The 26,496-nt window shown below is 67.5% G+C and overlaps 2 protein-coding genes across 6 annotated transcripts; one reads left to right on the top strand and one right to left on the bottom strand.

Moving 5' to 3' along the window:
• Positions 1–571: 571 nt before the first annotated feature.
• SLC6A9 (solute carrier family 6 member 9) lies at positions 572–18,727 on the top strand. 4 transcript variants are annotated; one of them, XM_035333841.1, is made up of 14 exons: positions 572–795; positions 6,243–6,381; positions 13,437–13,593; positions 13,730–13,861; positions 14,525–14,777; positions 14,859–14,991; positions 15,311–15,445; positions 15,520–15,623; positions 15,695–15,932; positions 16,014–16,148; positions 16,323–16,422; positions 16,586–16,686; positions 16,814–16,984; positions 17,164–17,376. In XM_035333841.1, exons 2-14 carry the CDS (start codon positions 6,352–6,354, stop codon positions 17,374–17,376), a joined length of 1,902 nt encoding a protein of 633 aa, XP_035189732.1. In that variant the 5' UTR covers positions 572–795; positions 6,243–6,351. The 4 variants fall into 4 exon arrangements, with proteins under 4 accessions (XP_035189732.1, XP_035189730.1, XP_035189733.1 ...); XM_035333839.1 differs by lacking the exon at positions 572–795 and adding an exon at positions 4,024–4,208 and having other exon boundaries at positions 17,164–18,727; XM_035333842.1 differs by lacking the exons at positions 572–795; positions 6,243–6,381 and adding an exon at positions 10,230–10,382 and having other exon boundaries at positions 17,164–18,727.
• A 783-nt stretch (positions 18,728–19,510) lies between these two features.
• Positions 19,511–26,496, bottom strand: B4GALT2 (beta-1,4-galactosyltransferase 2). 2 transcript variants are annotated; one of them, XM_035333850.1, is made up of 7 exons: positions 26,415–26,496; positions 23,544–23,930; positions 23,013–23,248; positions 22,733–22,923; positions 22,352–22,474; positions 20,911–21,015; positions 19,511–20,772 (listed from the first exon to the last, which is right to left on the bottom strand). In XM_035333850.1, the coding sequence occupies exons 2-7, from the start codon at positions 23,857–23,859 to the stop codon at positions 20,622–20,624; spliced, it is 1,122 nt and encodes a 373-aa protein (XP_035189741.1). In that variant the 5' UTR covers positions 23,860–23,930; positions 26,415–26,496; the 3' UTR covers positions 19,511–20,621. The 2 variants fall into 2 exon arrangements, with proteins under 2 accessions (XP_035189741.1, XP_035189740.1); XM_035333849.1 differs by having other exon boundaries at positions 26,419–26,496.

Raw genomic sequence — 26,496 nt, 5'->3', positions numbered from 1 at the left:
CCAGCTGCTCCAGGTTACAGGACGCTGTCATGGGAGAGCTGCCTGCAGCCAGGCAGAGGGGGGAGTGGGGACAGCTATTTTGGGCAGCCCAAGGAGCCCCAGCTGTCGTGCTCACTGCAGCACAGAGCCCGGGCTGCAGCAGGACCTGAGTGCTGCCCTGGGTAGCGTTAGGGGAGGTGCACGCTTCCTACGGGGTCCCCAGCACCCTGCTGCGCCCTGCACCCAGCAAACATCTCTGGGGTAAGGCAGAGCCGATGTGGCAATGCTCAGCCCATCCAAGCGGCTCTGTTCCTCCCAGCCGTGTGCGACCAGAGCACGAGGAGGAACAACAGCCTCGGGACCCGCAGCCAAAGCATTAGCTCCCAGCAGTGCAGCCCTTGTGTGTGCCCGGGGCTGTCCCCGCTGGGTGCACGTGTCCGCGGTGTGAAACACAAGCCGGGTGCTGCGTGCTGCCAAGGCGGCCGGCGGGGAGGGCAGCGTGGGGCAGCACAGGGGGACGGCGCCTTCCCTCGCAGCCACCAGCCCAAGGATGCCGCGGGGATTTTCCCACCCAGCTCCCTGCCTGTGGGGCTGGGCTGGACTCTCTGCAAAGGGTATTTTTCCAGGTCAGCAGCAGGTAGCCGAGTGGAAAGTCCCCGGGAGTTGTGGCTGAGCCGCTGGCGACGCAGCCGGCGTCGGCTCCCCGCAGCCGGGAGCAGCGGTGCCCGCTGTGCCTCCTCCCAGCCCCGGCAGCGCTCGCCTGCCCTGGCGCTCGTCCAGACCGCAGGACTTGGCCAAATCCTGCAGCCCGAGGGGGTGAGTTGCTGGCAAAGCCTGGGGCAGGGCAGAGGAAGGGCCGGGGGAGCTGAGCCTGGGGCTGGGCGCGGGGCAGCTCTCGGCGCAGCGGGGACATGGGGCCGGGTGTGAGGGAGCACCAGGGCAGGAGGGTGGCACTGTCCCCATGGTGCTGCAAACATGCCAGGTCCTCCTCGTGAGCGTTCCCACCAGGTGGCTTCAAGCTGTTGGCAGACCAGGAACAATTTTGGGTGCTTTCCATCAGCTCTGATACCATCGCTGGAGCCGTGGGGCAGATGACGTGCCGTCATGGGCCAGTTCCTCTTCCCCACGTGCTGGGCGGAATGGGGAGAGCACAAGGGAGAAAAAACAAAAGATGAGCCAGCAGAAAGGGCAAGGCACGTGGTGGAGGGTCTTCCCTCGAGCTTCCCCTGCCACTCTGGCAGGGTCCTTCCTGATAACACATCCCCTGCCAGCCCAGTTCCCCTCCTGGATCCAGCAGGGAGCTGGGGGCCTGGGATGCAGCGTGGTCCCCCGGTCCCCACTGGTCCCCACCTCCGAGTGCTCAGGGATTGCCACGGCCCTGAGAAACCTCCAGAGCTCGCTGCCGTTTGGACCGTCCCGTCCCTGCCCCAGGTGCTGGGAGCTGGCATTTCCTCCCCACCCTTCACCCCTCTGGCTCCCTGCCCGCGTTTGCCCGCAGTTTCCCAGGAAACAGCACCCATGGAGATGGGCGAGGAGAGGAGAAAGGAGAGGGGAGGGGAGGAGATGGGAGGAGAGAAAAGGGGAGGAGAGAACAGGAGAGGACAGGACAGGACAGGACAGGACAGGAGCCCCACTGCAGGGATCCCATGGTGTGGGTTACCACCAACCTCACAGATCTGAGGCCAGGGATGGGGGGTTGCGGTGTCATCCTCACCACCTCGTGGGGACTTTGGGGATGCTGTGACGCCGGCTAGCCCAGAGGATGGGCGGCAAGGTGGGAGAGAGATGGGTGCCCCAAGGGAGGGAGGCATGGGGGTGATTCCCGCCAGATGGAGAGAGGTGGGTGAAGGGGGCGTGGGAACAGCTTGGTGCTCACACCCCTCCCGCATCCCTCTGCCACCGCAGCCTTGTACCCCAGGGACTGCCCCTGGCTGAGGGCTGCAGGGCCCCCCATTGTCTTTGTAGAAGTCAAGATGTCAGAGAGCACAGAGGAGGTGCTCAGAAAGGGAGCGAGACCCGAAGGAGCCCTGCAGGTTGGAGCACAGAGACCTCCAGTCCCCGTGGGGCTGGCACAGCCCATCCTGCCTGGCATGCCCCAAACCCCGTCCTTGCATTTGGTCTGTGCAAGGATTCAGCAGCTGGCTGCAGGAGCTCTGGAGCCAGCCCTGCCTGCACAAAGCCGTGCTGGGGTTGAAAGCATGAGCTTCATCCCTGGGAATCCACCCCTGCGGCAGGTCTGCAGCTCCACGCAGGCAGCTCCTCTCCCAGTGCCAGACCCTGGGGAAGGGGCGCGGGCTGCAGCCTGGCTCCATGCAGGCCGGGATGCTGCATTTGGGATGTGGAATGCCAGACGTGGGATGCTGCATTTGGGCTTCAGGGCGGGGTGTGAAGTCCTGCAGGGCCGGGAGCGAGGTGCTAGCGGGCTCCCTGGGCTCTGGAGCAGAGCAAACATGAGCAGGCGCCGCAAGAGTGTGGGAGGACCTGAGCACCCGCGGGTTTCGCTGCCACCTTCCCCTTCCTGCTAGGGGTGTCATGGCTCTGCCTCTGCTGCACTTGCAAAACAAAAGCAGTGACGAAGTGAGCGTGCTGCCACCGTCTCCCCATCCTTGTAGCCCAGCACAGGCCTGAGGTAGCCACCAGACACCCCGAGTCTCCCACCCCACTGCTGCTCCCCCCGCCGCCATCCCATGCAGAGGATTTCCTTCAGCAGGATGTGACCCGTGGGGACACCGCGGTGCAGAGGTACAGGATGCTCTCCAACATAGCTGGGGCATGGAGGGGCAGCCCGGGGGGTGCAGAGGTGGAATGGAGCACCTCAGTGGGGTGCGGACAGGGACACGGGGTGCTCGGGGAGACGGTTTTGGGGTGAAGGGGGAACCACGCTCCCTGTGGTTGCCTTGGGGCCTGGTGAAACAGGCCTGATGCAGGCAGCAGGGCAGGGTGCTGGGGGTGCAGGCACCCGTCCCGGCACGCAGGGAGCCCGGCAGGGAGAGGAGGGAAGGGGAGGCCGCGGCAAGGGGCCAGGCGAGGGGCGGCCCCAGGCTCACCCGTCATGCCTTACTGGAAACATCTGGCAGGGCTGCGGGGGCGAGCGCTGGCTGCTCACGCATGTGCACACACGCACACGGGCGCAGGACCCACGGGCAGAGGTTTGTCTGTGGGCATGGGTGCGCGCTCATGTGCCTCTGCACACGCGTGCCCGTACATGCGCGCTCATACGTACGGGCTCGGAGGTTTGCATACGTGTGTGGGAGCACACGCGTGGCTGCGGGTACGGACATGTGTGCTGACGTGTGCACATGGGCGCACACACGTGTAAGTAGACACATGCAGACGTGCACACAGTCACTTGCTGCAGCACACACGTGCATGGACACGCGCAGCAGCCACACGTCTGTGCACACATGCACACTCCTGTACCGCGGTCACACTCATTGCACACATCCTGGCCAGACCCTGCGGCCATCCCCTCGTGGTGCTGTGCCCTGGCAGCACATGAGCTGTGTATGTGCACGCTGTGTGTGGCATTCCCTATGCGTGTGCAAATCCGTCTGTGTGCCTGGCTGTGACCGCACAGCCCACACGTGCCCAGGGCCTGCGTGAGCCTGCACGGGGCGTGGGTGCCCAAGAGCCCGCGGGCTGCTTGTGCATGCATGTGCATGCATGTGGGTGGGTGTGCATGTGTGTGGGTGTGTGTGCATGTGTATGGGTGGGTGTGCACGTGTGTGGGTGTGTGTGCATGTGTGTGTGCACGCATGTGGATGTGTGTGGGCTGCATGTGCATACGTGTGGATGTGTGTGCATGTGTGTGGATGCATGTGGTTGCGTGTAGGCTGCATGTAGATGCGTGTACACGCGTGTGCATGCATGTGCATGTGTGTGCACGTGTGTGCACGCGTGTGCACGCTCCCACGCGTGCCCGGCGTGCCCTCCCGCTGCGTGGGCTGCGGGGACACGGGTGCCGCGGGTACTCCGGTGCCCCCGGTGCCGGTACCGGAGCGGGGCGCTGGGGAGCTCGGCGGCGCGGGAGGCGGAGCGCGGCGGCGGGGGCGAGAGGCGGTGCCAGCCCCCACCGACCTCCAAACTTTCATTAACTCGCCAGCACCGGCGGCGGCGGCACGGCACCGGGCCTGGAGCTCACCGCTACCGGCGGCGGCCCGGGGGGCGCGGCGCCACCGGGGACCCGCTCGGAGCTGCGGGAGGGGCCGGGGGGCGGCGGCATGGGCACGGTAAGGGCGAGCACCTCCACCGGTTGCCCGGCTCGGCCCGGCACCGGGGAGGGGGCACCGGGAAGGGGACACCGGGGAGGGGACACCGGGGTGGCGGCGGCGGCGGGGGTGGGGATGCGCGGCGCTCCCGCATCTGTTGCGCTCCGGGCGCGGGGGCCGAGCGGGGCCGCCCGGTGCCGTGCCCGGCGATGGGGCCGGGGGCGGCGGGGCCCGGGGAGGCCCGGCCCGGTGCTCTGGAGGGGGGGCCGGCGGTAATTTTCCACGGGCATGTGCCGGGGCGGGGCGGCGGAGCAGCCACCACGTGGCGGCTGATGTAACCCGGGCCCCCCCCCGCCGCCGCCGCCGCCGTGCCGCACCGGGCGCATCGCGGGGATGGAGGGGGCGAAGCTGGGCTTGGCTCCCCGCGCCCCCCCGGTGTGCCCGCGGGGATGCTGGCGGAGGAGATGGTTCCGCAGGTGGCATCGGCCGTGCCGGGCACCCCCGGTGCCACATCCTGCGGGAGAGCACCCGCTGCCTCCTGCTCCTGGGCGCTGCTGTGCCGAGGTGTGGCACGGCGGCGGTGCCACCTGTCACCTGTCAGGGACGAGGCGCTCCGAGCGGTCACGGTGTGCCGTGACACCAGGAGGGGCATCCCATAGTCCTGCGCCTGGATGCCCCAGGGGGTGCTGCAGATTCGGGCATCCCTGGAGCCCTGCATCCTTCCTGGGCCCGTGCCTGGCTGGGTGCTCGCCTTTGTGCCGGGCAGGGAGCCGCAGCCAGCAGCTGCTGTGCACACGTGTGGCCTTATCGGTGCCTGGCAGATGCCTGTCTGCCAGGCCCTCCCGTGGGCGGTTTCCCCTCCCAGGATGGGCAGGTGACGAGTTCCCAGGCCAAATTCAGGGCCATGGGGAGGGCAGCTTTTGGCTCCTTGGCAATAGGTGTGTGGCGGGGAGTTGGTCTGGCCTCCGGCCCCACGCCTGCCCCCTCTGACAGGTTCGCATGCCACACAAGGAGCAGGGCTTGTTGTCCTCCCCGTGCAGTGATGACACCTCGTCCCCCCCTGCAAACGCAGCCGCTCCCAGGGAGGGGCTTGGCAGTGGGACGCGGTATCTGCGGGCAGCAGCCTGCCTGTGCCGAGGGGCTGCAGCCGGGGCTGGGGGCTTGCCCCGCGTCCCCCAGCCTCCTGCCCTTTATCTCCACCACCCACGCTCCCTCCCAATGCGTCTGGGGCCTCGTGCCCCTCTGCTGATTGCTCCAGACCCACGGCAGCCTGGGGCGCTGGGCCTCCATCAGGGACCCTTGGCTGGGGGCAGGGGTCCTTTCCTGGCCAGCAAGGGCACCAGGCGCTGCTGTGGGATCTGCAAACACCGGTGCTTGCACAGCCACGCGACCCGCTGTTTTGCAAGAGCCCCCATCCCTCCCAGGAGGGAGGAAGGTCAAGCCCAGGCGCCCCCCTGGCCCCAGCAGCACCAGGCTGGGGCAGGAGCAATGGTCAGGGGGCGCAGCCCCCTCCCGTGCCTGATGCAGCAGCACCTGGCCGCGGCAGAGCCCGCTGGCTCGGCCCCCCTGCGCCACACGTGCACGCGATGCACCGGGGCAGAAGGCAATCGTTTCCCATCTGTGTCCTCCGCGGCAGCTGAGCCCTGAGCTGGCCTCGCTCTGCGCCCAGTCCCGGCACTGCTGCCCGCCGCGACCACTTCGGCTCCAGCTCTCGCTGGGGGATACACGGGGCCCCCTGACGCCCACCCACCGGGTGGCTGGGAGCCAGCTGCCCGCAAGGTCGCCTGTCCGCAGCGGGTAAATCTTTAACCTCTTCTTGGGAAACACCTGGGAGCCACCGATCGTGGCTGTGCTGGGGGGTTCAGAGATGCTGGAGGGTGTGGGAGCGAGGAGGAGACCCTTAGCAGGACCCCAGGCTGCTCCCCCCTGCTCTGCAGCCAGGTATGGGGCAGCCACCAGCCTGGCACGTCCCCCTGCTGCCCGGATGGAGGGGGAGGCCCGGGGCGGGGACGTGCCCACCCCACCAGTCACGTCCCTCTTGGTTTCTCTGCACAGCTCGCTCTGCCCGTGGATTGAAGTGTGCGGGTGCCGGTGCCACAGCCAGCGCGACGGAGAGCCAGGGACCCCGCGGCGGGTAGCTGGGAGCGCGCTCCAGCCTCCAGGGATGGCCGATAAGTGCAGCGAGGGGCTGCTGGTGAGTGCTGGGGCGTGGGGACCGGGCTGACGTGGGGGAGCCCCTGTGGTAGACCCAGAGCATGTGATGCAGGGCGAGGGAGCGGGATGCCAGGGCTCCAAATGGCCACCGGGATGCCATGCCGGGGTTGTACCCCCAGCACGGTGCTGGGGTGCCCCTTGATGGAGCCGCCAGCGGTTGCTTGCTCCCAGCCCGCTGCCCGCGAGGCTCCGGGCGTGGTGTCTCACCGCCTGCAGATGCTATCGCCCAGCTCAGGCACGCTGCCTGCTTTATCGCCCGCCCCAGCTCTCCAGGCGAAGGCGGGAAAGCCGTGCAGCTCCTCCACCTTTGCTGGGCACGGGCACCCCTTTGTGCCGGGTACGTGCTCCCGCAGTGGCAGGGGACGGGGCTGTCACCCTCTGCGTCCACCCCTGCTGGCTCTCCCCGACAGCCGGAGCGATGGGACACAGGCAGAGGCTGGCACCAACCCCCCATCCTCACCAGCGCTGCGTTGTGGCGTGCGCTGCCCTCACCCCCTGCTCCAGTGCCCTGGCACAGGTGTGTGTGGTGTCCTCCTGGGAGGGCTGCGGTGGCCCCGTGCTGGTCACTGCTGTACCCTCGCAGATGAGGGGTTTGGGAACCCGCAGCCCCGCTGCCCTGAGCAGCCTGTGTCCTGCAGGTGAGCGCAGGCTGGGCTGGGCTTCTGCCTTTTCCCCTGTAGGTGGGAACTGAGCTCCGGGGCTGACATGCTCATCCCCCTCCCCTTCCCGGGGGGCTTCCCGAAATAGCTGCACGCTCCAGCCAGAGGGCCTGGAGCCAGCACTTCCCTGGGAAGCCGGGAGCCAGGGGAGCGGTGTGCTCCAGCGGGCGCTTCCAGCACGTGCGTGCACAGCTCCCTCACTGCCTGTCCCAGCGTGGCCCTGCTGGCCGTGCCCGTGGCGGCACCGAGATTCCCTCCTGCCCGTGGCAGGGGTGGGAAGACAAATTTCCCCACGGTTGGGATCGGTGAGGTGCTGGGGACGTTGCCAGGCTCGGCTGGAGCTCTGCCATCCCCGTGCATGCCGTGTCCGTGCCTTTGCGTCTGCGTCATGTTTGCCACGAGCCCTGCGTGTCCGTGCTGCTGCCGTGTCCTTGCTGTGGCCGCAGCAGCGACTGCGGGGAGCCAGGCGCCCAGCGCCCACCTGCTCCCGGTCAATCTTTAACTCGCTTCTCAGAAGGCCCTGCCCAGCCCAACTCGGGGCCAGGGCGCACGGGGAGCTGGGGAGGAAGGGAAACCACGGGGGTCTGGCACCCGATGTGCTGGTAACCCCGTCCTGCAGCCCTCTGCTCCCCGTTTGCAGGGCGAGGGGCACCCCGAGCAGGATGGGCGCAGGGCACAGCGGTGCTGGGAACTGGCAGGGAGCACGGCAGCATCCCTCGTGGGAGCATCCCTGCTCTGGGAGCATCTCTGCACCGGGCCAGCTGCAGGAGCCCTGGGATGAGGTGTCCAGGGACAGGACCTTGGCTGCTGAGCTTTCTGGGTCACTGGGGAAGGCAGCTAATCTCCTTGGCCTGCCTCCAGCGCCGCGCAAATAGCCTGGCAAAGCGTGGCCCCTGCCCTGCCCTCTAATCCCTGCCAGCAGGTGCAGTTCCCAAGCCTGACCGAGGTCCCACGGCACAGTCCCTGTGCCCGCCGTCGTGGCCAGGAGGGTTTGTGGTGGAGCTCGGGGTGCCCATTTTGGGGAGGTCAGGGGTGACGAATGAGGCTCTTCATCCTCTGGCTGCGCAGCTGTGCCTCGATTTCCCCACCTGTGGGCTGGGGTCTGCGCCCTCCTGGTGCGACAGGAATGCCATGCGTGTGGATGCCCGTGTAATTCTGTGCCTGCTGACTCCAAACCACAGGCAGGAGGGGGGCTCGGTGCCCCTTCCCCTCCCAAACCCAGCAGAGGCCGTGGCTGCGGGTGCCCAGCGGGTGCTGTGATGCAGGGGAGCTCCAGGGGCTGGTTCAGTCCCTGTGTGGCCGAGCGGGGGGGATCTGACAGCCTCTCCCTCCCTGTCCTTTAAGGACATTTTGTTTTGTCCCCAGCAGCGTGCTTTGTTTGGGCTCCAGCCGTGCCAGCGGCTCCTGACTCCCAGCCTTGCTTTGTTGGCACGGCCGGGCAGCGTTGGGCCGGGGGGGCGCATGGCTCAGGTGGGCTCCTGCCATCGCCCTTCCCAGCCCGGGCGGGCACCGCTGGCACTGTGCTCGCAGGGATTACAAAGCTGGGGGGGGGCTGCCTCGTCCAGACACCCCCAGCAGCGCGGTGCCGCCGGCCCCGGGCAGGGAGGCCAGCAGCACGAGCAGGAGCTGCGGAAGCGGCTCTTGGCTGCGGGAGCCCTTCCCGGAATAACAAGGGGCAGCGATGGGGGGGGCCGGCGGGGGATTTTTCTGCCTGAGCGCTTCAGGAGAATCGTGTCCGCGCCGTGAGAATGGGGCCGGAGAGAGGCAGCCCCGGCGGGAAGCGCCCGGCTAGGGGATGGTGGCACCTGCTAGGTCCCCAGGCGGCGTCCCTGCCCTGGGCGCCCTGCAGCCCTGCTTGGGGACGGGGGCTGTAGGGTCGGGAATGATGCTCCCAAAGCCAGAGCACGCAGGAATGCAGGAGCTGGGAGAGCTCAGGGTCCTGTGCCTGGGGAAGGACATCTGGTGGTGGCATGTTGGTGGCCCAAGCAAGGCGGTGCAGTGAGCCAGGCCATGGGGGGATGCAAATGGGCACCTCGTAGGGTGTCAGGGCGCAGGGCTGCACGTGGAGCAGGGCTGGAGGGCTTGGCACTGTCACCCTGTCCCTGCCACTGGGGCTGGCACGAGGGGGAGGCTGCGTGTCCCGGGGGGCACAACTGGGTGCTGCTGCCCTGTGCCCTGGGAGCATCCCGGGTGGCTGGTGCAGGAGGGGACAGGGATGGGGACGAGCGCTGGGTGCCGGTGTGGGAGGCCAAGCGCCCGCCCCGCACACGTGAACAGCACACGTGTGCGCCCGCAGTGCCGCTGCCTGGACCCCAGATGGTCTCCCGAAAGCACCGGCCCGTCCCCCCACCCTCGGTGCTCCATCACGCCTCGCTGGCGCTTTGGCCGCGCTCCTCAGCCGGGGCGTGGGGCTGGGAGCAGCTGGGGCACCCCGAGCCTTGCTGGGGGGCTCCCTGCCTCTGCCCTCCTATGGGACACGGCACCGTACCGGGGGTCCCAGCCCATGTTGGGCGGGGGGATAAGGGTGGTGAGGCTGGGGGTGTCTGGGTGGTGGGGGGCTGGCAGCACAGCCCTCCTGCCAGGCAGATGGTCTCCCCGCGGGGCTGTGACCTTGTGGTGACTGCCGTGGATCCCTGTGATGCCCAGCGGCTTGGCTGACGTCAGGGCGAGGTGGCATGGGACCAGGCTGGGGATGTGCCACCGGGCAGGCTCGTCCCAGCACCCCCGTCCCCATACGGGGCCAGGTCCCAGCAGTGCTCAAGCACCCGGGTTGGGGTCGGATGTGCAGGGCCATGGGTGATGGGAATGGGGCAGGAACAAGTGTGTGGGGCTGGGGGCATGGAAATGGGACGGCACATGGGGGACACAGAAGTGGCACTGCCCTCTGCCAGGCTCCGGGGTGGGAAGGAGCCAGGGGCTGCGGGGGCAGGATGAGTCCTGCAGTGAGGGCAGCGCTGCCCACCGGAGCGTGCGGGGCTGCAAACAGCTGGACCCCGCTAATGAGGCCTCATTAAGCGGGATGTGAGCTGTGCCAGGGCTCAGTGCAATGCAGCCCCCCTGCCCGTCCCTGCTGGGAGGACACACACACACACACGCACCTTGCTGGCGGGGGCACGGCTTGTGGGGCGAAGGGGCCGGGCCAGGAGGCGAGCGGGGCGCGATGCCAAGCCCTGGAGGCAGCGGGCGGGGGGAGGCGGGCGGGCAGCTGCCGCCTCGCGGGACCCAGCGGTGCCAATGAAGCCAGGGACGCACGGAGCTGGCCAGCCTGGCCCCCCGGGGTGCAGCCGTGGGCAGCCGGCCCCCCCCCCAGCCCCGCCAGCAGGTCAGTGGGGTGGCAAGAGCAGGGTCCGGGGGGCTGCGGCACAGGGCCAGGGTGGCGGTGGCCGTGCCAGCGCTGTCCCCTGCCACCGGGGCTCTCCGAGGTGCTTTGTGCCAGCTCCGGGGTGAGGCTCTGCGGGGCTGAAGCACAGCCACGGCTCTGTAGGGCCCCTCGAGCCCCCCTACCCGGCAGGGATGTGGGGTGCTGCAGGGGAGGAGGGTGGGTCTGGACGTACCCAAGTGTGGACCCCTCTGCCTGGGCTGGAGCAGCAGACACCCCTCTCCCAGTGACCCCGTCCCTGTCCCTGGGGACCCCTCTCCAAGTCATCCCGTCCCCGGGGGCTGCCCCGCTCGTTGTTATTTGGGAAACGAATAATGAGCATCTATTTATACCTTCTGGCGGCCCCCGCCTTGCCCAGCCCCACGATGCCACGGCGGGGAGCAGCGATGTGATGTCAGGCTGGTGACATCAGGGGTGACTGTCACCCTGCCACGGCATCATTTTTTTTGGGGGGTAAAGAAGAATGGGGCCCCCGAACTGGATAAGGCTGATATCCCATAGGGTGCTTTTGGGTTGAAATACCCCCCAGGGGGCAATTTAAGGAGGGGGGGGATCCATGCTGGAAACACGTTGGGGGTCCCCAGGTGCTCTGCCTCCACTCACCCCACAGGGACGTGTCCCCCTCCCTAGAGCCATTGGCTTCCCAGGCATAAATCAGGGGGAGGGGATGGTCCCTTGGGGAAGTGGGGGGCATCCGGGCACCCCGGCCAAGCTGCCATTGTGCGAGGCAGCGCTGCTTAGCATGAGAAAGGCTCCGGTGCCAGGGGCTGTGATGGATGGTGCCTGCGCTGCGGGACCCGGGGATGCTTTGGCTGTCTGGTAGGGTCCTGGGGAGGAAGGGTGCCCTGTGCACCCCAAACGTCCCCTTTGGGGACGTTTGGGGTGCACAGGGCGCCCTTCCTCCCTGTTATACGTGCACCTGGGGCTGCACGTGCGTGGAAAATGTGGAGGAATTGGAGCAGGGTGCTGCCCCTATGTTAAGTCCTGGCCCCACAACACGAAGCAGGGTTTGGGGCTCATCTCGCAGGCACTTGGGTCCCCCCCCCCCTTTTTTTTTGCTATGCAGCTGGGTGGTTAATGAGTGTAAAGGACGGGGCGACCTTCCCAGACTGGGGGGGTTATAGCGGGCTGATGGGTGAGCATGCAAGCGTGTGCACACGTCTGCGTGCTTGGGCACACATGTGGCTGTCCCTTATTGGGAACAAGCGTGCCTAAGCCCTGTGCTGCAGAGCGGGATGCCAGAGGACCGGTGCTCTCTTGGAGCACCGCTGCCAGGTGCCTCAAAATCAGGGTGCCCCATGGAGGCAGCAAGTGAGGCCCTGATGCCTCTAGGGTCACCCGAGCAGAGGGAGCGGGGTGGCCCCCAGCTTCGGGACAGGGTTGGGGTCCCCTCTGGGCTCTTGGGGCTACAGGCTGTGTTGGGGTCATGCGGTGCCCCCCAAGAAACCCTTCTCAGGGAGGTTGGAGTGCTGCACCCCCACCTGCCAGCCATGCTGCTTGTTAGGCTGAGTGGGAGCCTCATTGGTGCACGCATCTCAGCAGCTTTATCAGCTTCCCAACGGGATCCACCTGCACGAGCGCACCCCAACGCGGGGACATTGCCAGCATCACCCCCACACCCTGGGGACCCCTCCACCCCACACCACGCAGGACCCCACAAGAAGAGGCTGTGCCCTGGGGCAAACCAGGTGCCCCCACCTAGTGCCAGCGGGGGATGCGGGGACATAAATGGGGGACGAGGGGTGGTCCTGGGGGGATGAGTAGGGGCACCCATGGGTGCTGGGAGAGTCAGGATGCTGCGGGCTGATTTTCCATGCACCCTTTTCCTGTGGGGTCTGGCACGGGCACCCAGGTATCCCGGCTGAGCGTGGCCAGTGTATTGCCACGCATTGCCCCTACAGCCCCTATATCCCAACCCCAATCCCCCCCAGACTCCCGCTGTGCGTCCCGCTGCCCCCGCCGCCCCCCCGCCGCCCCCGGCGCGTGCGGGCCCCGCTTCGCAGCAGATGGCTTTGTTTGGCAGCGCGGTGCCGGAGTCGCCGGGCATCACGTCCCGGCTGCGCCGGCCCTAATCGAATGACACGGTTTGGTGCACCGCGCCTGCTGCCCGCGCCCCGCCGGCGTCAGCAGATCCGGAGCGACGGCTCCCGATCGCGGCCCCGCTCGCTCGGCCATCGCGGGGGGCACGGGCAGTGCCAGCAGCTCCCCGAAATAACGCCTGCCCCTGGCCCTGGGCAGCGTCTCGGTGAGCTCAGCGTGAGCCCGGGGCCACGTTGGGACAGGGCCACGGGGTGGCGGGTGCCATCTCCGCCGGGGGTGACGGGCACCCGTCCCCTTTGTTGTCGTCCCCGGTGTGAGCGCGCATTGTGCCGCGGCCTGCACAAAGCGCCCATTCTTGCCCCCCATCCCTCCCTGTGTTAAGGGATGATGGGCACAGGGGCTGTCCCCCGGGGGGGTCCCACCTGCACAGGCAGGGTCAGCACCCCTGCCACCACAGGACACCTTTCCTGGGGTGGGGGGAACCCCCGCTTGATCCCACCGCTGCACCCCACTCCCCATCCTGGGGCACCCACCCCAGGGCACAGCCTGGGGGGCCGGGGGTCTGGTGGTTCCCCCCCGGCTGCGGGCAGTGACCACCCAGCGGGGCCCCTTTTGCTGGGCGCGAGGGGTGGGGGAGCGGGAACAGAGGCCCCTTTGTGCTCGGGCGCCCGAGCCTGCTTTGTATGACTTGCAGGCTCTTCCTTCTCTGCAGCCGGACTCCGGGGAGAGCTATTCATCGGAGCCGGTGTGGGGCGGGGGGGCCGCCAGCGCTGCCTCCCCTCTCCTTGGCACTGCGCGTGCACGGTGGGGGGGTGCTGGCGCGGGGCAGCCCAGCCTGGGGAGGGATGGGGCAGGATGCAGGGGACCTCCTGGCCCTGCTTGGTGGCTGTCACCCCTCCGATGGGCCCGGCGGGGGTGTCCCCCCCGGCTGAGGCACCCCGCCGCATCTCTCCGCAGAACGGCGCCGTGCCCGGGGAGCGGGGCAAGCAGGACAAGAGCGTCAAGCGCGGCAACTGGGGCAACCAGATCGAGTTCGTGCTGACCAGCGTGGGCTACGCCGTGGGGCTGGGCAACGTCTGGCGCTTCCCGTACCTCTGCTACCGCAATGGGGGAGGTGGGTGTCAGGGGGATGGGGGCGAGGGGGGTACGGGGTGGGGATGGGGGCGTGCGCCCTGCTCCTGAGCTGTGCCGGGGGCACAGCCGTGTGTGGGGCTGCTGCCCGCTCACACCTTGTGGTTCCTGCCCGCCAGGTGCCTTCATGTTCCCCTACTTCATCATGCTGGTGTTCTGCGGCATCCCCCTCTTCTTCATGGAGCTCTCCTTCGGGCAGTTCGCCAGCCAGGGCTGCCTTGGCGTCTGGAGGGTCAGCCCCATGTTCAAAGGTAAGGGGTTGCCCGTCCCCACACCGGCACGGGGCGCACACCCACGATCCCGGTGTGTCCCCTGCACTCTCCTCCGGCACGTTGTGCAGCCCCCACAGGCGTGTGCTGCTTGCACAGCCCTGCATGCCTTGCACACGCGCTGCCTGTGCACGCACACACTGCTCACGCTGCAGGGGTCCCCTGTGTGCCACCCCCGCCAGGACATGCTGCACCCCGGCACATGTCGCACGCACCCCTGCACACCCCTGCACGCTCCCCTCCTGCAGCACGACGTGCACTCCTGCCCCGGCATCCAGTGCTTGCATTACACACGCATCCCTGCACACGCCACATGTGTCCCCCGCAGAGGTCATTCAGGCCACCGTGGTGCGTTCAACCTAGGTGTATTTCCCTGTCCTTGGGTGGCCTCTGTCACCGGGTCCTTGCAGCCCCAAAGTCACCACGGCCATGCAAGGAGAGCCCCCAGCCCAGCGGTTCTCCATGCCTGCAGACCCCAAGGGCTCACGCGCAGTCCTGCAAGCCACACGCCCCGTGTGCCCCAAGGAGGACCCCGTGCACGGCAGGGGGCTGAGCCCTGCATGCCCCCGGTGCTGCCCGACCCCGAGCCGCGAGACCCGCACTGCCCGCGCCGCGCCGCTCACCCCTCCCCGGTGCTGTTCCCAGGCGTGGGCTACGGGATGATGGTGGTGTCCACGTACATCGGGATCTACTACAACGTGGTGATCTGTATTGCCTTCTACTACTTCTTTGTGTCCATGACGCGCGTGCTGCCCTGGACGTACTGCAGCAACGCCTGGAACACGCCCGACTGCGTGGGGGTGCTGGACGGGAACCTCTCCAGCCACGCCGCCGTCAACCTCACCCACCTCCTCAACGCCACCCAGAAGCGCACCAGCCCCAGCAAGGAGTACTGGAGGTACTGGGGGGGGGGGGACCGGGAGGTATGGGGGGGCGGTGGTGGCGGCGCCCCGCTGATGCTTGCCATCCCCTGGTGCAGGAGGTACGTGCTCAACCTGTCGGATGACATCGGGAACCTGGGCGAGGTGCGCCTGCCCCTGCTGGGCTGCCTCGGCGTCTCCTGGGTCGTCGTCTTCCTCTGCCTCATCAAGGGCGTCAAGTCCTCGGGGAAGGTACCCGCGTGCCCCGGCGCCAGGACACGCCCCCTGCTGGGCGGCCACACCCCCTGCTGGGTGGCCACGCCCCCTGCTGGGTGGCCACGCCCATTGTATATCTGCCACCCCTTTCTGTGTATAGCCACACCCCCTCTGTGTATAACCACGCCCCATCTGTGTATAGCCATGCCCCCTGCAGACATAGTCCCTCCCATTCTGGGATTTGCCCCTCCCACATGGCCATGGCCACGCCTTCCCCTGGCTATAGCCCCGCCCCCATCCCGATAGCCCCGCCCCTTTTCCCCGTGGCCCCGCCCAGCGAGCCCCCTCCCCGCAGGTGGTGTACTTCACGGCCACCTTCCCCTACGTGGTGCTCACCATCCTCTTCGTGCGCGGCATCACGCTGGAGGGGGCCCTCACCGGCATCATGTACTACCTGACGCCCCAGTGGGACAAGATCCTCGACGCCAAGGTGAGCGGGGACGAGGGGACTGTGGGGGCCCGGGGGGGCCGTGGCGCACGGCGCTGACCCCGTCCTTGGTGCAGGTATGGGGTGATGCCGCCTCGCAGATCTTCTACTCGCTGGGCTGCGCCTGGGGCGGCCTCATCACCATGGCCTCCTACAACAAGTTCCACAACAACTGCTACCGGTGAGTGCCCGGCCGTGCCCCCACGCCGCTCCCCGGCCCCACCGCCGGCCCTGACCCGTCTCTCCCCGCAGGGACAGCATCATCATCAGCATCACCAACTGCGCCACCAGCGTCTACGCCGGCTTCGTCATCTTCTCCATCCTGGGCTTCATGGCCAACCACCTGGGCGTCGATATCTCCAAGGTGGCCGACCACGGCCCTGGCCTTGCCTTTGTCGCCTACCCGGAGGCTCTCACCCTGCTGCCCATCTCCCCGCTCTGGTCCATCCTCTTCTTCTTCATGCTCATCCTCCTGGGGCTGGGCACGCAGGTAGGGCACGGTGGGGTGGGGACAGGGAGGTGACACGGTGGGGCTGAGGTTGACGTGCCACCCCCTCCACCCCCCGTGCAGTTCTGCTTGCTGGAGACGCTGGTCACGGCCATCGTGGACGAGGTGGGCAACGAGTGGATCATCCGCAGGAAGACCTTCGTGACGCTGGGGGTGGCTGTGGCGGGCTTCCTGCTGGGCATCCCGCTCACCACCCAGGTAGGGCACCCCGGGGTGCTGATGGGGTTGGGGGGGGCTGTGCCGTTGTAATGGCAGCCGCTGTCACTGCCATAGTCGTTGATCCATCATTGCCTTGCCAACTATGGTGGCATCTGGGCTGGGTGCTGCCGCGGTGGCCCTGGTGCAGCCATGCCAACAGGGTCCCTCTCGCAGGCGGGCATCTACTGGCTCCTGCTGATGGACAACTACGCCGCCAGCTTCTCCCTGGTCGTCATCTCCTGCATCATGTGCGTCGCCATCATGTACATCTACGGTAGGTGCCCCCGCGGTGGGGCGCGGGCATGGGGACTCGTGGCCAGTCGGTGGCTGGCTGCTGGAGGCAGGCAAGGGCATTGGCCAACAACCAAGGGGCACGAGGATCCCACCACAGGGGGGCTGGGGTCTCACCAGGGCTGACAGCCACCTGTCCCCAACAGGGCACCGCAACTACTTCAAGGACATTGAGATGATGCTGGGCTTCCCGCCCCCGTTCTTCTTCCAGATCTGCTGGCGCTTCATCTCGCCCGCCATCATCTTTGTGAGCATCGCGAGCAGGGGCACGGGGCCATGGGGGGCAGGGGGGAGGCCCCGGGGGGGCAGTTGCGGGCAGGGGACAGAGCAGGGTGGCTGCTCCCCACCGGCTGATCCTGCCTGTCCCTCCCCAGTTCATCCTGGTCTTCACAGTGATCCAGTACCGGCCCATCTCCTACAACGACTACGTCTACCCCACCTGGGCCATCAGCATCGGTTTCCTCATGGCGCTCTCCTCCGTCATCTGCATCCCCATCTACGCCATCTACAAAGTGTGCCGCTCCGAGGGGGACACGCTGCTGGAGGTGGGTGGTCGGGGCCAGTCCCAGCTGGGGGTTACCAGGAGGCTGTCCCCTACCCCGGGGCTGTCAGACACCTGCAGACAGCAACCACGTCCCCTGGGAGCTGCTGGCATGGTGGGGTGGCCGGGGCAGGGTGTGACGGCGGGAGCTGACCCTGTCCCCCACCATCTCCCTCTCTCCAGCGCTTGAAAAACGCTACCAAGGCGAGCAAGGACTGGGGCCCGGCGCTGCCAGAGCACCGCAGCGGGCGCTACGCCCCGGCGTTCAGCCCCTCCACCGAGTCCAACCTGGAGGTGCAGCCCCTGCACCCGGAGAAGGCGCAGAGCGAGGCCGTGGCCGCGTCCCCCGTGCAGGGCAGCAACGGCTTGGCCCACAGCCAGGACTCCAGACTGTGACCCCCCGCCATCCCCGCACCCCCTCTAACCCCTCCCGCGCGGTGACACTTTCGCACCTTCCGCTGGCGGAGCCTGGCTCCAGGCCGCACCGGACGGCGGGGGGCTCTCAGCGCCCGTCCCCGAGACCCCCGACCTCCTCTCCGGTTAACCCCGTCCCCCCCCGTGGCGTTTGTTAACCCTCAAGTTTACGGTAACCTTCGTGCGCGACGCTGGGACACGAGAGGAGGGGGGGCACAGCCCCGGGAGGGCCAGGAGCCAGAGGCACTTTGCAGGGGACCTGCCCCGTGGGGACTGGCACCCTCGGGCCGCGCGGATGGAGAGGGCACCGAGGCACTTCCTGGGGTGTTGCCCGCCCCGGGACAGGGCACAGACCTCCCGGGCTCGGTCCCACGGGGCCGTGGTGGCAAGGGGTGACGCTGCAGGGAACCCCCCCAGCCTCGGCTGGGTGGCCACGCACAGGGACGGCACCTGGGGCACGGGGTGGGCAACGGGGCGAGGGCGCTGCCCGCGCCGGCACAAGGCACAAGCACAAGCACTTAGGCACGCGTGCACGTGGGCACACGCACCCCCACGCACGCGGGCACGCACACTCGGTACCCACGGGCGCGCTGTGCGTGTGCTCGCACCCATGGCCCGCACACCCCCGGTACGTGCAGCGTCCCCGTGTCCCCCGCCCGCGGGGCTGTGGGTGCCCATCTGGGTGGTGGCACGGGCGCCTGGCGTCCCCGACAGCCTGGCACGGGCGGGGGGGACCTTCCATGGTGCTAAGGGGGAGCAGGAAGGACTGGCCCCCAGCTGCTGCTAGCAAGAGGTACCAGAGGAGATGGGAGGGCCGAGGCAGCCCGCTCGCTCCGAGCCACCTGGGTACGTTTTGTCCCTGAGCAGTATTAGTGGAGCAGGATGCACTGGCAAGGCCGGGCGGTTTTTAATCTGTCTTCCAGCTACAGCCGAGGGGCCGTAGCTCTCGGTTTTGGGGTGGGGAGGACGGGACCCTTCCCACCCCGAGGCTCCCCTGCCAGCCAGCACCGCGCTCCCTGTGCCGGAGCCCTGAGGCTCACGCAGGGACGCGGGGCGGCGCGGCGGGGACACGCTGAGGGGCAGCAGGGTGCTGAGCCCCGGCAAGGACGGTCCAGCTCCCGTGGCCCCATCCCGAGCCCCCCTGCGACGCGGCGGAGAGGCGCAGTTTCCCGCATGGTGCCCGTGCCCTGCCCCATGTGTCACGACGCTACTGTTCACCTCTAATTGTTAGCAATAACGCGCGCGTCCCTGGGTAGCGCTGCCTGTGCCAGTGTCTCTCCCGGTGTAGACTTCTAAAGTATCCTAGATTTTAATGAGATTTATATTCCTGAGACCGTGTTCCGCTGTGCCCTTTTTTGGGGGACCTGGGGAGGGGGACAGCAAGGGACAATTTCCCCCAGGGTGAATCCTTTCCCCCGTGGATGCCCAACACTGGCGCTGAGCAGCCAGGATGGGCCCTGGGGATGCTCCTCGCCCTTGTGCTGGTCACCCCTGCAAAACCCCGCTGGGCTATGCCAGAGAATGGGGAGGGGGCTTGTCCTTGTTGGGGGGCACGATCCCTGAGCAGAGAAGGCACCTGGCCCTGGCTGGGGCTGGGCGCTTTGTAGGGCAGGATCTGCCTGCACCGGCCCAGGGCTGGCTGAGGGGGGGCAGCTCCCCGGGTGGGGAGTGCAGGCAGCGGGGGAAAGGGTGGCTTTGTCATGGGAGGCAGTGTGGCTGCTTGGTCAATCCCTTTGCATGAGGACCTGCACCCTCCACAGGGCTCTGTCACACCGAGGGGCAGGAGGAACAGCATGTGGAGCCCCCCTGCAGCCACCAAAGGGCTGCTGAGGAACGGGGGAGAACCTGCAAGGAAAGGCTGGGGGTGCCCAGGACACCCACTGGCCTCAGCACCAGGGTAGGGAGCACTGCTGTGTCCCCAGGGCAATAATACTGTGCCCGGGCTTGTGCTGTCCCCACTGTCCTCACCCCACAGGATAGGCCCCTCTGCCCCGTTCAGCCCTGCTGGCCCCAAATTGTGTCCCCTGGTCTCCCAACCCTACTGGCCGCAGCAGCTCCAGGGGTGCCTTCAACTGCCCCATGTCCACAGTGACCCCCCCTCCCCAGGAACCCTGCGAACTTTTGAAACTTTTATTAAATACAAAAACCCAGGTCTCTACGACCGAATGCTGCATTCAACGTACGCTCAAAAAAAGGGTCAGACATTCAAATGTACAAAAGTCACCAGTGCCCCTGCTGCCCCGCTGCTCCCAGCCGGCTGCGGGGAGGTGGCAGTGCCCCCAGCCCCACGGAGGGACGTGGGGAGGGACAGGGCACCTGCCCCACGTGGCCCCGTCCTCTGCTCCTTGCCTCGGGGCTGGAGGGGGTAAAGCTGGAGAGCAGCAAGGGCAGAGCCAGTCCCCGTCTCCTACAAACGGCACGTGGATGGAGGGAGCCATGGGGCAGCCCCCCTGGCCAAGAGGGGCCGTGGGGCTCTGTTGTCAACCCGTCCCCCAGAGCAGGAAGGGCTTAACGAGGAGGCGCACAGCATCTGCCTTCAGAGAGAGGGCAGGGGACACGGCCACCAGCCCCAGGGACACTGAGGCACGGCGAGGGGCTTCTGCTAATAACCAGAGGTCGCTGTTTGGCAGAGCTGAGACCCGGCTCTGAGCACCAGACTAAAGCGGAGGAAGACAGCGAGCCACTTCTGCACGCCGAGCTGCGTGGGCGGCACCGATCCTGCCCGCTGGGGAGGCCGGGGCTGCCCCCCCCTCCAGCCAGGGCAGCTCCAGCACTGGTGAAGGGGGAAGCCTGCACCCCGCTTCTTGCAGCACCGGTGGGGACTGGGCGCAGGGCTGCCCCGGGGGCTCATCTCCTCCCTTCCCGGGGTGCAGGCAGGAGCTGGCGTGGGCACGGGGTTGCCAGGGCTGGGGCCGTCCTCCTGTGCTGGGAGCTGCGCACGGGGCAGACGGGTGCTTCAGCCAACACACTGAGTATGGGGCAGGGGGCTTGGAAACACACTGGTGGGGATGGGGGACAAAAAGGGTGCGGAAATTCTCAGGACCAACGGGTGGGCTGGGGCACAGCCGTCTCCGAAAGGCAGCAGAGTAGGCAGAAAACATCCCCGTCCAGTCCTTGCCCTGGGGCTGGGGCAACATCCACAGCGTCCAGCCAGCCCCGGCGCAGAGCCGCTGGCCGCCCAAGGGCGCGAGCATTGGCCCCACACAGCTCTGCCTGCTGGGCGAGCGCTAGCCCCGGGCCAGGCGTGGGGGCGGCCTGCCGATCTCCACCGTGATGTTGGTGTACATGGGGGCGCGCGACACCTCCACCAGCCGGTACTGCAGCGAGCTGATCCCGTCCCGCTTCATGGTCATCTTAGTGTTCTGGATCTTGGTGAACCTGGTGGGGACAGGAGCGGGATGAGGCTGGGGAGAAGGGGAACGCCTGCTGTGGGGGGCGGCGATGCCGGTGAGCCCGCAGCAGGACCTTGGTGGGGTGAGCAGAGCAAAGTGATAGCCACAGGCCCCTACAGCTCACCTCTGCGGGTTGGGCTCGTTGTGTTTGTCACGTTCGTGCTTGATCATGCGGTACCTCCCGATGCGGATGTCGGGCCTCGACACCTTCATGCCGTTCAGGGAGATCCTGAGGGACAGGAGCAGGAGGGGATCAGCGCACACCCAGACCCAGGGTAGGACATCCTCCCAGGCCGGAGATCCCCAGGGTCAGCCCTCACCAAAAATAAACCTGTCCCTAGCTAAGCAAGAAACAAGGCTGCGCTAAGCCTGCTCTCCGCTGGCCAGAGGGGAGCAGAGCCAGGCCACAGCTGGGAACAGTGCCCACCATCAAGGATGCTGCTTGCTCCACAGCAGGGCATGGCCAAAGCAAGCACCGCCAGCTCCAGGTGACCCCCAGTGCTGCAGGCACTCGCTGTGCTCAGCCAGTGCTGAGCAAACACCGCTATTCCCCCACCGCTCCAAAGCCACTGCTGTTTACATTCTCCAGATGCCGGTGGCCCTGCCCTTCCCTTCATGCAGCATGACTCTGGCCTCAATTGCTTTTTCTGTCTGCGCAGCCAGCAGGTGGGGAGAGATTTTCTTCTCCTAGAATAGTTCATTTAAAGTTGAGAGGCCAAGTGGGAGCAGGAAAGCTGGAGAGATCCCAGCTCACGGAGAGAAGCCTCCCTCCCCTCCTCCCAGCAACACAACTGCGCTCGGGCCTGATGAGCAAGCAAGCTGAAATTCAGCGGCTGGGGCAGCCGAGCAGCAGCACAGCCCCCTGAGGGCCCCCTGCATGCTTTTAGGGCTGCCTAAACCTCTCCAAGAGCTCAACACGCTGCACCTCGTCTCCCCTGGGACCACTCGTCTGCGCCGGTTACTTCCGGAGGGGAACCATGCCCGCTGCCCGTGCGCACAGCACCTGCGAGGGGTTCTCAGCTCAGGCCACCCTCGGAGGTGCTGTGCACCATCGCCACACGCTGCTCCATTCCCAGCACGGCCGGCAGCGCCGTGGGACGTGCTGAAACAACGCCGGAGCTCTCTGGCTCCTGCACTCAACAGAGCGAGCCGCGGTCCTGCACTAGGATCTGCTGCGGCCTGCCGGCAGCCGGCAGAAATGCCCGTTGTGGTGCTGAGCAGCCTCTACAGAGCCACTTCCAAGTTTTGCATCCTGATCCCAGCCTGGAACAGAGCCCGCAGGCGGGCTTCCCCACTCACGTCTCAGCTGGCTTGAAACTGCAGCTTGCTGCCCACAAAGAGCAGCAGGAGGAGGAGGCTGGGCCCCCCACGCCAGGTAGGATGACCCCCAAGGGCTGTCCAACAGTCCAAGCTGTGGCACCAGCGTGACAGCTCCCAGCCCTGCCAGCGCAGAGGGTAATTGAACTCCTCCTTGTGGTGTGGCAGGGACCCTCTTTGCATGTCACGTATGTCCCAGCACACACCAGTAAGCCCTGGGCCGAGGCTGGGTAAGGGGTTGGACCTACCGGTTAAAGATGTCGTCGTCCTCTCCTCCCCAGCCCCAGTACTCGTTGGGAAAACCATTGATCTTCAGGAACTGGGATTTGCTCAGCCCAGAGACACCACCGAAGTAGCCAGCGTAGGGCAGCCTGCAGGGTGAGAATGAAGAGATCAGGGAACAGGGCCAGCCCCACAGCATCCCCCAGAAGCAGGGACAAGCACCAGCCCTTCCAGTGACACCCTCTCATGCAGGGCTCTGCGCCCTCTGCCATCCCATGCCCACAGTTTGAGTCGCTGACCCCATACCTGTCCCAGGCAATAACCACACGGGCAGCCGCAGCTTTATCCCCACGAGGCCCCCCAGCCCCTACCCCCACAACACCCACCGCGGCCCCGCAGGCACCCACCTGAACCCAAACTTGTCCATGCCAACGGCAAAGTGCCGCGGCTGCTCGTAGCAGCGGTACAGGTTGCGGTCATCCATGGGGATGAGGTCCACGTCGCTGAAGATGAAGCAGTCGTACTCCTCGTCGTCCTTGAGCGCCTCCAGGAAGCCCACGTTGAGCAGCTTGGCCCGGTTGAAGGTGTCCTCGCCGTACTGCGGAGCAGGGCACGTGGACACAAAGCTCAGGGATACCTGCACACCCACCGCGGCCCCGCCGCCCGCCTCCTGCCTGCCCTGCAGACCTGGTTGATGATGTAGATGCCGTAAGCCACCTTCTGCCGGCGCAGGATGGGGTGCAGGTAGTGCAGCCAGTACTTGAGGTGGTGCTCGCGGTGCCGGAAGGGGATGAGGATGGCCACCTTCTGCCGGGGCAAGCAGTCCGGGGGGGTGTACTTGCCGCCCTGGCGCACGTCGGGGTTCTCCCGCTGCACCCGCTCCATGCTCATGGGGGAGCTGAACTCGATGAGCAGGCGTCCGACTGCACGAGGGCAGGGCGATGCCAGCCGCGCGGGACACAGGACAGGTCACGGTCACCCGCTGCTCCCAGCAGGGCCAGCAGAGCAAACAGCGAGGGGGACCCGCAAGGGGGAGCGGCACTGCCGAGGACAAGGGACTCCCAGAACCTCTCCCCCGTATCGGCAGCGACCAGCTGCCTGGTACCAAACCTTGGCTTTCCCCAGCCTGGGACCACCGGGAAGCCACGCTGAGCACCCAGGGAAGGGGACACCCGCCACCAGCGCCCAACTGCCCCGCTCTCACCCCGCACACCTCACCTAAGCCGGGGGGCGTCTCCTGGCAGGGCTGCAAGGGCTTCTCGGTGACGGAGCGGTTGGTGCTGGGCTTGGCGCTGGGGGACGGGGGCTCAGCGCCGGCTGGCCCGTAGCTGGGGGCCGTGCTGTTGGGCCGGGAGGAGTTGGAGAAGGGGTGAGCGCGCGAGGCGTTCCTGGCGTTGAAGCGGCTGAAGAAGTCCAGGTGCTGCGCGTAGACGTCGAAGTAGAGGATCATGATGATGACAAAGTGGAGCAGGCAGAGCAGCAGCACGGCCTTGCAAATCCTTTCCAGGGTCACCCCCAAGAGCAGCCTGGTCATCTTCCGGGCACGGGCAGGCGGACATGTGCGCTCAGCGGGGCAGAGGGGCGGCTCCAGCCACGGTCCCGATCCTGCAGAGACACCCCGTGCTCAGGATGTGGCCAGACATAGCCCCGCTCCGCCAGCACCACCCAAACCCAGCCCTGGTGACAGCAGGGCCCAACGGGGACTTGGAGCCCCTGCTCTGATGGCACAGCCACGAACACATGAGAGGGACTAGGGACAAGCACAAGTCTGGAGGGCAGCAGGGTCAGTGCCACCTAGCAGAACAGAAACGGACCCCAGCTCCATCCTCTGGCCACATGGGACACCCCTGTGCCCTCGGCTGCTCCTGCCCCATGTCCCCTCTCCACGCTGCCCCTCCTCACCTTCCCGTACCCACAACACCCAACGCCTTCCCACCAGGGCAGCGGAGCACAGGGAGGTGTCCCCGGGCAGCAGCTCCCCTGCCCCATTCCCAGACCCACTCCCAGCCCCCCAGCAGGGGATGAGGATACCCCAAAAGGAGCTGCAAAGAGCCCCACCGAGGCTGGGTCCCTGCAGAAGGCCACACTCCAAAACGCAGTCAGTCTGCAGAGCCCCAAACGCACTGCGGGTGCCCCCAGCAGCCACTCCTGCCCAGGGCACCGCATTCCCCTGCTCCCCATCCCCAACTGGCCCTGCACTGGTTCCGAAATAGGGCCGGCAGCAAGTGCCGTGCTGTCAGGCTGTCGGGGCGCTGAGCAGAGCCAGCAGCTGCAGGCAGACACTGAGCCAGGAGGGAGCACGTCCCGGGCAGGCAGCCCCGAGGGGCTCCTGCTGCCTCCGGGGGAGTCCAACTCACAGCAGCGGGGCTCTTCTCTGCTCCTACTGCCGGGGCCCCCCAGGACACCGTGCCCAAGGGAGCTGCCAGGGTGCCCTTATCTCACACATGGCACCTGGAGCTGGGCCAGGGCTCTGCTGGGAAGGTGGCTGGGAGAGGCACCCGAGCTCCCTGGCCGATCCCCAAACCCTCCTGCCCTTTCCAGCCCCGCAGCACGGTGACACGCCTTGGAGGGGGACGCCCCAACCCCTCCATGCCCCCCAGCTCCCAAGCAAGCTGCTAGGACTGGGGCATGCAGGGTGGGTAGCAAAGCCCTCGGGACCCTGGGCCACAACAGGGACCCCGGGAGGGCCGCAGCAGGCGGGGCACCGCAGCAGGGCCCCCCAGCAGGAGCGCAGTTAGGACCCGAGGGTGCTGGCACCCAGCCCGGGGCCTCAGGGCCAGCCCTGCGGCAGCTGCCAGCCCTGGCTGGCTGGGGGGCCTCCCGGGGAGCGGCAGGCACGGGGGACACGGGGTGGGAAGGAGGAGCAGAGGCGAGGTGAGAAGCGGGTTGCCCCTGCGGGACACGCCAGGACCCCGACCTTACAGACAGACGCTTTCTAGGAAGCTGCCCTCCATGCTCAGGGCGCGAGGGGAGCCGAGCGTGGCGGTGTCTCCCGAACCGTCCTGCGTGGAGCAGAGAGCCCTGGGCACAGCCGGCTCCCCAGCCCCGGGGGCGGGCTGCTTGCTGGAAACCTCCCCGAAGCACAGCCCCTGCGGGAGGCTGGTCTATGGAGGCGCCCGGCAGCACATGGAGCAGCAGCAGCAGCATCTCGACAGGCAGATGGGGAGGAAGAGGCAGCGCTGGGGAGAAGGCAGGTTTTCGGGAGCCAGGCCTCTCCTCCACCAGGCAGCGCGACGCTCCCCACACCACGAGGGCTGGCGGCTGGCTCGATGCGAACAAAAGCAGAGCACTCGATTTAACCGCAGCCACGGGATGCTGTGGAGGCCAAGAGCACAAGCGGACTAAAAACGCAAGCGAATTCCTGGCAGGAAGGTCTGCCGGGGCTGTTAAACATGATGTAACCCCCTCCGTGATGAGAGGCCAAGCGCTACCGGCGTGACCTGCCCTCACGCCTCTCCTCGAGCACTCACCCCAGTGTCACACGTGCCTGCAGCGATGGGGCCAACTGTGCCTGCTTCACAGGGGATACCTGTCCCCTTGGGCACAGGGGGCACAAGGGGCTCCGTCCCTCTCCTCTCAGCCCCCCAAGGGGACGTCCTGCAGGAGAGGGAGGCGCAGCGGGACCTGATGGCCCTGGTGCCACCCGGCCCAGCCCTGCCTGCAGGGCCAGCTCAGAGAGCGGGCACGCTGAGCAGCACCAGCCCCCCACATCCTCCAGGAACTCCCCGGGCAGCCGGGACCGAGCCCACAGCGATGCATTTTCTCCTGGAGGGGACTCGGGGAGCCTTTCAGAGCCGAGCGGGACGAACACCACCGCGGCGCCCACCTCCCCTGGGCAGCCAGGCCTTGGGATCGGACCCCCCTGCGCCCAGCACGGCCACCGCCGCCTCGCCACCAGCCGCAGCCCGGCCCCACACCGGTCCCCCCGTTCTCCCCCAGCCCTCCCGGGGCCTCCCCCCGCTCCTCGGGGCCTGCGGCCGGGGCCCTCCCGCGGCGGGGCCTGCACCTCCCGGGGCTCGGCGCCGCGGGGAACGGCTCCGGCTCCACCGCCACCGCCGCCCACCCACCCGGCCAGGCCGCGCCGCTCGCTCACCCACGGCGGCCGGGGCCGGGGCCTCGCTTCAGCCCCGCCGGCCCGGCGCGGTCAGCGGCCCCCACCGCCTCCGCCACC

This window comes from Oxyura jamaicensis, chromosome 8 (assembly GCF_011077185.1).
Source record: "Oxyura jamaicensis isolate SHBP4307 breed ruddy duck chromosome 8, BPBGC_Ojam_1.0, whole genome shotgun sequence".
Taxonomy (NCBI): Eukaryota; Metazoa; Chordata; class Aves; order Anseriformes; family Anatidae; genus Oxyura; species Oxyura jamaicensis.
Note: the sequence above shows the minus strand (reverse complement) of the source record. Positions and strands in the feature narration are given on the sequence as shown.